The sequence below is a fragment of the Syngnathus scovelli genome, chromosome 2 (genome assembly GCF_024217435.2).
Source record: "Syngnathus scovelli strain Florida chromosome 2, RoL_Ssco_1.2, whole genome shotgun sequence".
Lineage (NCBI taxonomy): Eukaryota > Metazoa > Chordata > Actinopteri > Syngnathiformes > Syngnathidae > Syngnathus > Syngnathus scovelli.
This window is the reverse complement of record NC_090848.1, coordinates 21,159,419-21,172,418: the sequence shown is the minus strand read 5'-3', so window position 1 is coordinate 21,172,418 and position 13,000 is coordinate 21,159,419. Positions and strand designations below refer to the sequence as shown.

At 39.2% G+C, this 13,000-nt stretch overlaps 1 protein-coding gene and 1 long non-coding RNA gene across 11 annotated transcripts in view; one reads left to right on the top strand and one right to left on the bottom strand.

Moving 5' to 3' along the window:
- Nucleotides 1-6,485, bottom strand: part of prdm16 (PR domain containing 16) — a 164,507-nt gene extending 158,022 nt beyond the window's left edge. For all 9 annotated transcript variants that reach the window (XM_049753497.1, XM_049753504.1, XM_049753501.1 and 6 more), the window contains exon 1: nucleotides 6,338-6,485. In XM_049753497.1, the coding sequence (XP_049609454.1) occupies nucleotides 6,338-6,374 (37 nt within the window). In that variant the 5' untranslated portion in view covers nucleotides 6,375-6,485. The remainder of the gene's footprint in view (nucleotides 1-6,337) is intronic.
- LOC125988402 (uncharacterized) lies at nucleotides 6,312-12,045 on the top strand. Of its 2 annotated transcripts, XR_007488310.2 has the most exons (5): nucleotides 6,312-6,454; nucleotides 6,581-6,792; nucleotides 7,353-7,390; nucleotides 8,010-8,084; nucleotides 11,818-12,045. It is a non-coding gene; the product is annotated as an uncharacterized lncRNA (long non-coding RNA). The 2 variants fall into 2 exon arrangements; XR_007488309.2 differs by lacking the exon at nucleotides 6,312-6,454 and having other exon boundaries at nucleotides 6,654-6,792; nucleotides 7,048-7,390.
- Nucleotides 12,046-13,000: the final 955 nt, after the last annotated feature.

Here is a 13,000-nt window from a genome sequence, read left to right as displayed (position 1 = left end):
AAATCTTAGCAATAATTGTACCCTGGAAATTAAGATAGAAGTGTTGTATCAATGTTGTATTCTTAGCTTAAAGATACTAGACAGTCAACAGTAACATGTCAGGCAGAGAAGTTGCTCATCATCATCTTGATAGTGTTCATTGGATGCTTCGTGGCTATTTTTAACAAAGACTCTGCCCAATTGAAGGTTAGAGGAGGCAGGGGCACTAAAGGAAACATCAGGGAAATATCTGAAACTGCCAAACGATGTTTTCACAAACACGGTAGATGAGGTCATGGACCAAGGCGGGGAGGAGGAATATTTGCCAACTGGATAAGGTGAGGTCAGCGTATCAGTGGAATGAATGGGATTTGGAGCCATGTGCAAGAGCTTAATGGTTCATGGTATTTGCATGTCAACTCAATATGCGACTAGCAACTGCACCACACTGCAGAAAGAAGCCTGGGTGTATGTTTTGGAGGTGGCCACCCATCGTTGTGCCATACTGAACAAGAGCCAGAGCAGTGACAGGACCCCCATCACCTACAAACACGCAGACTCACAAACACACACACTCACAAACACACACGTGCACACACACGCACTCGCACACACGCACACAAACACACGCACACACACACACACACGTAGCCAGCAACATTGCCAACTCCTGCTGTTTAGATGACATTTACACTCAGCCTTTCCATTTTGTGATTGATGGAGGTTAAATCCTATCATTGCCTCCAAATCTGTCACCTCGAAGTTGTCTATGTACTATGTTTACGTGCATGTGTGTGGTCACTCACTCAGTATAATGGCACTTTACTTGAATATGCAGTTAAACCCCACCACAAAATGGAAAGCTCAAATATTTCCGAACCATCATTGGATCTCATCACTCCCAGGCATTTAATGATATCTTTTATAACAAGCATTTAACCAACACTCATGTCATAACATTTGGTTCACCTGCATATATGTATCTAATATTTAATATAAGAAATATAAAGTATATTTAAATTAACAAAGACACTACAGATATTCCTACTGATTACCACTGTACATGAAAGTCAAAACACAGTGGTGCCCTGAAAGGAATGGAAGTAACATTATTCCATTTCAGACCTTCCCACAACAAAAAATGTGTGTATTTTTATATGCAAAATATATATTATATTTATGAAATATAATTGCATAGAATTTAAAGAATCACAGAAAACAGTAGGTAAAACATGATTTCATCATTCCTCATTATATACTTTCACAGAGCTGTGCAACACAGACATGCAGGCAGAAACATGAGAGTTTCTCAACTACTGTAAGTGACACAGCAAGCTGCAATATTCATAATTTTTCCTGCGAAAGACAAAAATTATCTGCCTCTGAATATTATTAAATTGTTTGTCTTCATGTTTTGCTGCATCATTTGTGTTTATGTCTATTGCTTAAAGGTCTATTAGAATCGTCACGTAGACACTATTTGTTAGCCCCTCTATGGATGTTTCCATTGTTACCATCTATTGTTACCATTAAGTTGAGTGCCTTTCCTAAGTTAAAGCCCTATGATTATTTTCAATACACACGGTGTGATTTTCTCTGTTTTATGTTTACTTTGATCGTAAACTTCAACTGGGCGTGGCTACCAAACTGTTGCTTGTTAAGTGCATGCAGCACTTTGGTCTAAAATTTTATATCACAAATCGGAATAAAAAAAAAATCGGATGAACATCGGCTCTAATCTCAAAAACTCGTAGGTCGGTGACTCGTATTTAACGCATGTCTGTATTTGAAGCAGCTCTTAGTATGATGCAGTGCTGCCTTACACCACTGAAAACTTCAACCACGATAATAAACACAGGATTATCAAATTACTGTCAGAATATTTGTATTTGATCTCTACGCTTGATATTTTATAGCTATGCTTGTCGTTCAGACATTGCCGTTTTGTTTCTAGTGCTTTGGTTTTTTTTACATTTAATGGCCCATGTGTGACCAGTTTGGAGTCCCCCAAATCGATCATTGGCAAAGCAGCAACAGCACCAGAGGAGAGTGACTCAATCACTATGGAAGTATTTTCCTGGAGACAAACAACATCAGAGTGTGAGTAAGAGCAGAACAGTTGTAAAAACAACTAAAAATATAATATTCTAATAAATGCATAGGCAGAATTGAGAGCAGGTGAGTCATCATTGTCTCATATTTGAATTTGTTCTTGGTAGTAATTTAGCCAATATTGAAAGAGACCACAGAAACTATACAGAAGAGTGAGGAGCAATGAGACTTGCACATTTAGTACTCAAAGTGGGAAGAATCTGCTCTTTCGATTCAGCTTAACTTATGGTTGCATAAAACAATTCATCTGAATTTGTATCACTTTATGTGAATCAAATGAAGACCATATGCTACAGAACCAGACACCAGATAGACTTTGGACTTACTGGAATCGTGACAAAAACTTAACTCAAATTGAAGGAATAAAAAAGTTACACTTTGACAAGTTACAAAGTGGCAAAATCATTGTGAGGTTTAATATGATCCAACAGATCAGTACAAAACAAGTGTGCATGCGGTGAATGAGATTTTATAGCAGACATGGAGACACATTTTTTTTCAATAAATATTCTGGAAACACATTTGGGAAGTAGACTTCGGGCCCCAAAGTCCACAATCAGCTCAACATAACATGAGCAGATGTGATAGGACGAGGAACCTGCCTCCCAACCCCAAAACTAAATTAAATGAAAGTAAAAATGAAAAGGTCTGGTGCAAATGAATGGGAAGAAGAGGCAAACTTGTCACAATTAGAGGGGGATAATTGAAACAAACACTTGGAATAAAATATTAAATGACTGATGTTTACAAAGAGCAAACAGCAACATATCAAGCATGAATGTAGCAACATATTATATTACTTTTGGTTTTGGTTTTGACAATATAAGGAGTGAAATCCAACACTATAATGATGCTGACCTCAAGCTGATCAAATAAAAGCCATCATGTGCAAATCAAAGTGACTTGTTACATTACTGACAAAAAAACATGCCAAATCCCCAATCATTGACAATGAAATGAGTGAAACATGTGCATGTGTGTGCAGTTTGAAGTGAGGTAGGTAAGATGGGAACCTTCTGCCAGGATTCCAACCTGAACTTTAAAGCATTGTGGCCTTCTTATTACATCTGTCAAAACAATCGTCAAATGGGCTAAATTCAAGAGAGCAGTTTCACCTAATAATTGCCATTGTGCTTAAAACAATCTGGTAATAGTATGCAAAAAGTTTCACAGAGTGTGAGGGCAATAAGAGGTGTGTTGTACGCATACATACGCAGACACACGCAGACACACACACGCACACGCGCACACACACACACACACTGGCAGACACACACACACACACACACACACACGATATCAATCCGTCCTTTTTTACGACAGTTATTCGGGTGAATAATGAGCTGGAGGCTACTCCAGCTGACTTTGAGTGAGACCTATTCGCAGGACAACACAAAACATCCAATATTTTTAGTGACTTTGTGACAGACTCTACAACAAAGCAAGCAATCAATAATGTTTGTTTACTTCAGACGTGTGTGTGTGCGTGTCCGTGCATGTGTGTGTGTGCGTGCGTGTGTGTTTATGCATACGTGCATTTCTGTGTATGCACACGCATTTTATTGCTGTATTGCAATACTGTTCTTCGTGTGTGTGTATTGTATACAGGTTCTGTACGCACGCACGCACGCACGCACTCACGCACGCACGCACGCACGCACGCAATACATATATTAGAGTTGTGCAGTAATGGGTGGTCATTGTGGTAATTTGAGTATATGTATAAATAGCATAATCATATACGTATATATCATATATATATATCATATAGCATATATAGCATATATATGTTAAGTGTATTTGTATACTAGAGCTGAGGATTATGAAAAACATCTTGAGCACGATTATTATGGTAATACTTTAAGTCACAATTAATCAATCGATCATTTTTGTTACAAAACAAAAAAATACCAATACATTTCTTCGAAACTCTATAATTATGTAAGTTCGTTTTGAACTAACCCTAATTTATAGAATTACATATTTTAAAACATTAAAGAAAGGGTGAAAATGTATGTTCCAGTTTGGTGTCCTTGTATGAACAAACAGTGCATTGAAAATCAATTAATTAATAATCCTTTTTATAAGACTATGCCAATGTTGTAGTATTGTAGTCTTTGTAGTTTTTTTTTCATACTTGTAATTGAATTTCAACAGACCTAATAAATGCATACATGCGTGTATAGTATGTAAAAAGTGTGTGTGTGTGTGTGTGTGTGTGTGTGTGTGTGTGTGTGTGTGTGTGCGTGTGTGTGCGTGTGTGTGTGTGTGTGTGTGTGTGTGTGTGTGTGTGTGTGTGTGTGTGTGCGTGCGTGTGTGGGGGGGGGATGTGCGCACGCGTGTGTGTGAGCGTGCGTGTGCATGTGCGCGTCTAACATAAAAAATATATTTATTGTGTTGGAATCAAACGTGGGAATTTGCAGAGCCTCACTGACTGTAAACATTGCACATCACACACGCGCGCGCGCACGCACGCACGCAAACACGTGCGCGCATATGCCGTGTGTGGTGGCACACGTTTTAATGGGATCACAGACCTAACTTTGTGAGAGAATGCAAAGGGACTGTAATTCAAGGAAAATAAGTTGCTTCAAAACAAAATTCACACACGCACACGATGTGCACGCGCAACTGGCTGCTTAACACCTCCCATTCAAAATTACGCTGCTCGTTTTGAATGCCCAAATGGCTTTTTGTTGCCCATTCCCGCTGATCTGGGGTCTGTGCGAGGAGGGCTCAACAAAGCCAGGTATTTGTGTTCATTAGCACCAGGATCAACAGACTAGCAACTCGGGCTGTTTGCAGATCAGGACCGAGAGTGCACACTGCTCACAAGGAGCGCTCTGCTCGACACGTTTAAGTAATTATACTAAGCAGACCAATTAGCTGCTTTCCTTTATGCCCGAAAACCTAAAAAGTGCATGTTCCACGCGAACGGGGGCTTAATAATAATAATTTAAAAAAAAAAAAAAAAGGCTTAGCAAAATGTGATTTTAAGAAAATAAGAATTGCTTTATCATGGCCTGCGAATAAACAGTCAAATCAAATTTTAGCATTAAAAAAAATGTGAGAAAAAATAAGAAATACGTGCAGAAATTTTTTATATTATTTTACAGCATTGAATAAAATGTAAGCCATCAGTGGATAAATCTTATGCTGTTGCCCACAGTCTGACAGTGATAAAATGCTTCCCGAGGCCTGTCAGAATGATCAGCATGTAAAGGGAGGGGGGAAATCAGCATTCAAATATTTAGGCCGAATTAACAAATACAAGGCTGCATAATTATATTTCTGTCCAATTTGGGACGTGCGCATGAAAGCTCGCAATGTGTTGAAATAGATTGTCACAAACATACGGAGTTGCCTGCCAGCAAGCCTATACACAATTAGGCCACTTATCATCATCATTATCATCATTAGGTTATCACCTTAATGAGTCGCGTGAATAAACTGATCACAAAGGGTGCCAACAAACAAGTGGATTAAATATCAGACCGAAGAAAGAACTGGGGAGAAAAATATTAAAACAATTGTACGTATGCAAGGTTAGTCTGCAATTCCAAGTATCAAAAGAAAAAATTGTGCTCAGTTGCGTCTCTCTTTGCACTTATTGATTGGCACTCCCTTGGAGGGCGGGGGTCAAAAAAAAAAAAAAGGGGGGGGGGGGGATTACGATATGTGTATGCATGTAAACGGAGAGAGAGTGTTGCAAAACAAACGAGGCACAAAATATTCACCCCCACCCCCACATACACAAAAGTAAAAATAAAATACAATACAATAAAAATGTACGCCCCGGGAGGAAATGTGGGACAGTACCACAGCGCCCACTATAACACGAGTAGGGAATTTTGTCATCTTGGAACACCTCTATTTACAAGAAGATTTGGATGCATTTCGACAAGTTTGCCGAAACTTTCAGGAACTAAAAAAGTAAAAACCTCGCGTGAAACGAAAAAGCGAATCTGGAAGCTGCAGTCATGAGCGCACTGAAGCACCGGCGTCAAAGTTTTGCGCAAGGAAGCATACACCGCAAAGTGCACACAAACTGTAGTAGCCCGCGCGAGCAGCCGCAACGAAGGGTCCCCCCCCCAAAAAAAGTTAATCAGAGTGGCCGAAGAGTATCGCCCTCCTTCTCCGCGCTAAGACACCGGACAGGAACGCGCAAGAAGCGCTTTTTTTTGTTGTTGTTGGTTTTTTTTTTTTTCCAACCCGGGAAGGAAAAGACCATAAACGCGGGACCTACTTTTGGCCAGTTTTCTCGCCCTCGCCTTGGATCTCATCTTGTCGCCTTGTAGATTCCTCTCGTCGTCCACCGTGAGCCCAGAAGCAGCAACAACACTATCTTCATCTCACCAGCATTGTCAGTTTGGACACCTTCGCACATGCGCACAGCTCCATTCAATCTGACACCCTCGACGGGGCCAAAAAACTTTCCAATGTATTCATCATCATCACTTTTTTTTTTGTCCTATCGTCTCCCCTTTAGATCACTTATCTCTTCCCCTCCTCCTCCTCCTCTACCTCCTCCTCCACATGCTGCTCTCTCCTCACACTCGCACCTTCTCCCCCTCCCTCCTCTCCCTCCTTCAGCTCCGTTCTCCCAGCCCACCCAGCTCCGCTGCTGCCAGCACCCACTTGCATTTAACCCAAGGCGGCGACGCGCTTCTCTGCAGCCGGCCCGTGCACGCCACCATGCAGGTAAGAAGACAAACATTATTATTATTATTATTATTATTATTATTATTATTATTATTATTATTATTATTATTATTATTATTATTTAAAAGAGGACAGTGCACATTAATCAACATTACACAATGTAAATTTACCCGAGTTAGTAAACTAAGTTTATTATCATTATTATATTATAATATTAATATAGTAGTAATATTAGTATTTGTATTTAATTAATGTTTTTATTAACACAAGCCTGTCTTTTTTAACATTTTGCAGACTGGTTGACGTGCAAGTCTGGCAAAAAAAAAATTTTATTTGATGGCTCTCCACTAATTGCACAGTTCAAGGGATATTTCTTGTGCGTGTGTGCGTGCAATGCAGCAGCTAGCAGCTGTTTGACGCATGCATGCCCCCCTCCTCCCCCTGCTGCTCCAAACCAAACATTCTGTTGGCTTCATTCTGTTGGTTTGCCGTAAATAATACATAAAATAAAAAACGGTGCATTCAAAGGATTATGAACTGCAGGCTGGGTAAGCATGACTCTGCACCTGTCTGCTTGTATGTTTGTTTGTGTGCTGCAGGCGGGAACTATGTGGCTTTGACTGGGCTCCAAGTACAGGTAATGTTTACCTACAAATTTAACAAAATGTACAACATAATAAAGATTTTCTTTTTTTCTCTCTTTCATGAATTGCATGCATGATATTATTGTAATTAATCTGGTCATATTTAGACGTAGGCCTACAATGCAATTATTATTATTGTTAATGAATTGTTCCATGTTGCAAAATGTGAGAAAACTCTGTCAGCGTGCATTTGAACCCGAGCGGTGGACCGGGCTCCACATGGTGCTTGGGCCTCTAGCCTACATGTCATATGGGAATGGTTTCCGTCTGGTTTGGCTAAATAAAGGCGGCTCTGTGTTGGGGCCTATTAAAGAGCTGCGATGATGGAGCGACTGCAGTCTGCTGGATGTCGCACACATCCACTCACTGTTAACATAACACAACGAATATGCAATTATTGTCATTATTATTAGTAGTAATATATTAGTAGTACACTAGTATAGTAAAATATTAGTAATAAATAAAAAGTGTCAGACAAAGACCGCATATTATTATTATTATTATTATTATTATTATTATTATTATTATTATTATTATTATTATTAATGTTAATCATAATGTGTTTAATTTGAACTTCTTGACATTATACTGAAGGATTTTGAACTCTCACAGGCTCATCAAATACGTCTCCAACACTGCAGAAATCGCCTGGGATGTTTCCCCATGAGTGGATGTGAAATGCAGACGGTAATCATTAATCAATAATAATAATAATCAGTAGCAATTAGCATATTTGGTGGATACTCTAGGGAGCCTCTCTTGGAAAACTGGTGGTGGCGGAGGAGAGTGGAAAAATTCCTCTGTTTAGTAACGTTAAAGCGCATGTGGCACTTAAACGCTGGCATGATTTTAAACATAATAATGCTGTTTTTTGACACTGTTATAGAAGTTTATTAATTCAACAATATATTAACCAAGAATGCAGGCTTATAATCAGTAGCTATTAGCATTTATGTGGTGTTTACTCTGGGGAGCCTGTCTTGGAATATTGGTTGGGGGCGGTGGGGGGGTGGGGGGGGAGATTTCGCCTGTTTTTTTATAACTTTGAAGTGAGGTATATAAGCCACTTACACAGTGGCATTATTTTAAATATAATAATGCTTGGACTTGACAGGGTTATAAATGTATTAATTCAAAAATACGTTAAAGAGCTTTTTAAAATTATTTTGACAGTCAGAAACAAGCAAAAATAGTGCCATACAAAAGAAAGGACGACAAACAAATCATAAATAATGTGGTGTGCAAAGGTTGAGCCCTTTCGTGGGCGAGGAAACAGCGTGAAAATGAGCTATTGTCTTTTGTCTTGATCAAATGACTCAGATCGATTAGGTCGGACTCAAAGACAAATACGGAATAAAACCGAGGAAACGAATTTGAGTTGTTGCGCGTGTGCAAGGGTGCAACACACACACACACATATATATATATATATATATATATATATATATATATATATATATATATATATATATATATATATATATATATATATATATATATATATATAATTATTTCATTAATATTTCATTAATATTTATCATGATCATGACGATTACTATGACTATAATCATTATAATAAATGTTATGATGAATGATTGTTGTTATTGCTTTGGTTACACCCTTGGAAATTGCCCCCTCACCCACCCCCCAAATAGCACCTTCAAAACAAAATGGTCGACAACTTGCGTTTCACAGCCAGGAATTACGGGCCCCGTCTGAGGGGCGGGGTGGGGGGAGGGAAGCGAGATGTAACATATTTAATTTTGTATTTTGGACCCTTGTTTTGGAAGTTTTATGTTCTGGTTTTTTTGGGGGGGCTGCGTAAAACATACGTGTAAAAGCAAACCTACAACAAGAAAACCAATACGATTTCAGGGGGCCTTGCGCACATGGTCGCACCTTCATACTAGGTTTCTAATTAAATTGGAGATTGCAAAAGTAAAACATGCAAGCAAGAAATGAATGCACTTATTCCACCATATGCACTATCATGGCGAGGGTGCGCGTTTGGGATACTGGGACGCAGATGAGAAGTTTTTTTTTCACCCCAAATTGCTGCGGTCAAGACTGTGGTGACTGAATACACAGACGTACACATACACACGAACAAACAGACGTAACCCCCCCCCCCCCCCACACACACACACACACACTGCGAAACTGAAGCTTGGTCCGCGGTGGAAAAGGCTGCGGGTTTCTGGATTAAGCGCAGATAACATCGGCGCACACTGGACATGTGAGACGACCGAGTGCAAAGGCCCGCACATGAGGCGAGCTTGCCGGCAGGCGGGCGGGCGTATAGCTAAAGGTACATGAAGCAACGAGCGCGCACGTACAGAGTCCATAATTGTGCTAAAGCACGTAAATATGATGACTCTGGAACATAATACAAGCTTGAAACCACGCACGCATGCACACACGCGCGTATACACGCGTACACGCACGCACGCGCATATACGCGCGCGCACACACACACACGCACACGCAGATTTATTGCACTTTTCCTTTTCTTAGTTGCACTCGCTTTAGACATAATGAAATGCAAACAGCAGAAATAAGCGACTTGAATGTCTCACCATTTGTATTGTCCTATTATTTCTATATTTCGATCTCTATCAAAGTGAAGAATTCTCTGAGCACTGAAGCTGCTATTTTGACTACTCTTTTTGTGTTCTCATCTTCATTTATTTAGATGATTTGATTTCATTATTCATTTCATTATTTTTTAAAATGGGATATCCCATGAACTTGGTCAAGCGGGTATTTACAGAAGATGAAGAATCACGAATAGTAAAATATAGCATTTAATATGTAAATATGAAAAAACAAATATCGTAATAATAAAAGCAAAAAAAAAAAAGCATCGGTGTCGAAATGGAAATAAAGTTATTCTGATTTTCACGAGCATTCTGGAGTGTATAATTTGATGTTAATCTAAATAATTATTAAAATATACACCTCTACTCTATTGATAATCCCGGCTCTTGAATGTAAAATCCGTGTGTAAAAGGCTACATCATTTTTCAAAAGGGAAAGCAGCCGTGCTATCATCATTAAAATTGTTGTTTTTAATTAATCGCTCGTTAATGTCGCCATCTATTTTCCGTAGATGAGACGAGCGAGAGAGAGAGAGAGAGCTAGAGCGAGCGACAGCAGCGCCAAACAAATGCACATTAAAATATGGCCCGGAGGCTCCAGTTCAAAATTACCCTGATGTCGAAATGACCTTAATACAATGTGATGTAATCAATCACATTGTCTACTGGGACACTGGGAATCACAATGTTAATCTTTGAGTTTGAAAATGGCCTGTCATAATTTTACAAGTCAGCCAAAGAGCGCGCACACACGTGCGCACACACGTTCGGACATACACGCGAGCGCGCACACACTATGTAAAAATCCCTATCACATTATTATTTGGCATATACAGCCTACACGCAGAGATTGGAAAGGCCAACTGGGCCTCAGGCCTTTTTGCCCCCAAGGGAGATTTAAAAAAACAACAAAAACAAAAAAACAACAACAATACACGCATACAACCATTCAGACTAAGTAATACTTGTAACGTTATGCAAATATAACGGTCACAACAAACATCTCCATTTGTGTTCATATTAACTATTAGCTAATAACTAAATTCGGATAAAATAAAATAAAATTTAAAATTGCCACAATTGTATCCCCCTTGAATTTTGGTGATATTCTTTAAATCAATTAAGATATTACACAGTCGTAGAAACCTCTAAAACGCCGTATGAACTCAGTTTATAGCAGCATTAAACTGTATGAAATATGAAATTTTACAAATATGTTAGCTAAAATAAGCGGCTGAAAATGTATTATAAAAATGACTTTCGATATGACTACAACTACTACTACTAATAATAATAATATGTATACACATTAATAGCAATACCTTCAATGTAATATAGTTGTTGTTATGATCATTAATAAAAATATAATCACTGGCAATAAAAACAATAACAATACTAATTTTAGTAATAATAATAATTTTAGTAATAATAATAATTTTAGTAATAATAATAATAATAATATAATGTACAATCATCGTTATCATTTTTATTTAAAAACAATGAAATCATACCTCTGTTGACAATTTAAGTAGCCTATCATATATCTAATTAAAATGGTTGCCTTGAAATACTACTGGAGAAACAGATACATTTTACCCAGTCATCTTGTTGAAATGCCATAGAAGATCATACTTAGTAGGAGTAATCTGTGGTTATCAGACAATTAGAAGTGAAATTTATTTGAGAGCCATCACGCCCACACGCGCATGCACGCGCGCACACACACACACACACACAATTTGGCAGGCTCTACATGAGTCTTATGTGGGCAGCATCAAGTGGCGGGGCCGGTTATCGACACGTGTTATCATTAACAACTGCAGACAGATCCAGTAGAAGAGGGCCAAGCCCACGAGTGTCCATTTGACACCCTCCTGGCATGTCAGCGGGTGAAGACTGGAGAGGGCGCCCTGGCTGCCACCCGATCAGCAGCTCTTTCAAATTCACCAGGATCTCGCCCACCCCCCACCACCACCAACCACCCTGAAAATCCAACATGGGATTCGTGTTCTCACCTGCTGTAAAGGTCCGAACTGGGATTTGGTCCTACACCTATAAGAGTACATCACATCACGACTGGGCCACCATTCAACTGTGAAACCAATTATTCCTAAGCAAGATCTGTAAAAAAAATAAACCAAAAAAACTGAGAAAGTGTGCTTTGTTGAATAGGAAATCAAACTTAAGTAGACTGCAAATACTGTTGGGTTTGAAAACAAAAACTCAGAACAATGCATCCGCACAACATCGTAAGCTTGCGTAGAGCACAGTCAACAGAAACAGGCGTACTCATTATACCGCGTGTGTGTGTGTGTGTGTGTGTCGGTGGGGGTGACGTAAGTGTAGCTACAGGACCCCCACGCACACATGAAACAATGACAATGCTCACCAAAAGGAATGGTAAGGATCGTCTCATATTGCATTTAGAGATAATTTCAAAGATTAGTCCACCTCAGGGCGCCAGAACCACTTATAGGAAGGTTGATGGAGAAGCCTTATGAGCTTAAACTTAAATAGCTCCAAGCCTAAAGGGGCCAGTATTGGTGCTTACACAGCCAAAGGTATGCACAAGCTCAATCCAAAAAGGGATTTTTGCAAATCACAACAAATGACTACAACTTAACCTCAAACAGCAACATGGCTACACCCAGTAAAGTGCTGCGCTACTGAGTGAGGAAGCCTATTTTTGTCAGCAGCAGCTCTTCAAGAGTTACTCTTTTACTCAACATCAGCAAAACGACTTCAGGGAACAAAGAGGGATTACATACAGAAGGGAAAAGCGGGAATGGCCACATCCATTTTACTGATAGAAACAATTGTTTATTATTGAACTGGATTGAATTGTATTCTCATCCTGACCAATTATCATTTGGTATGTGTTGTATTATTATATCTCCCCAATATACTTGGAGAACAGTCAAGACTGACAATTCAATCTGTTCATATTCACGATCCTGTGGAACTTGGCTTCAGGCTGGCATGGTGGTTTTTGAGCGCCTCATTGAT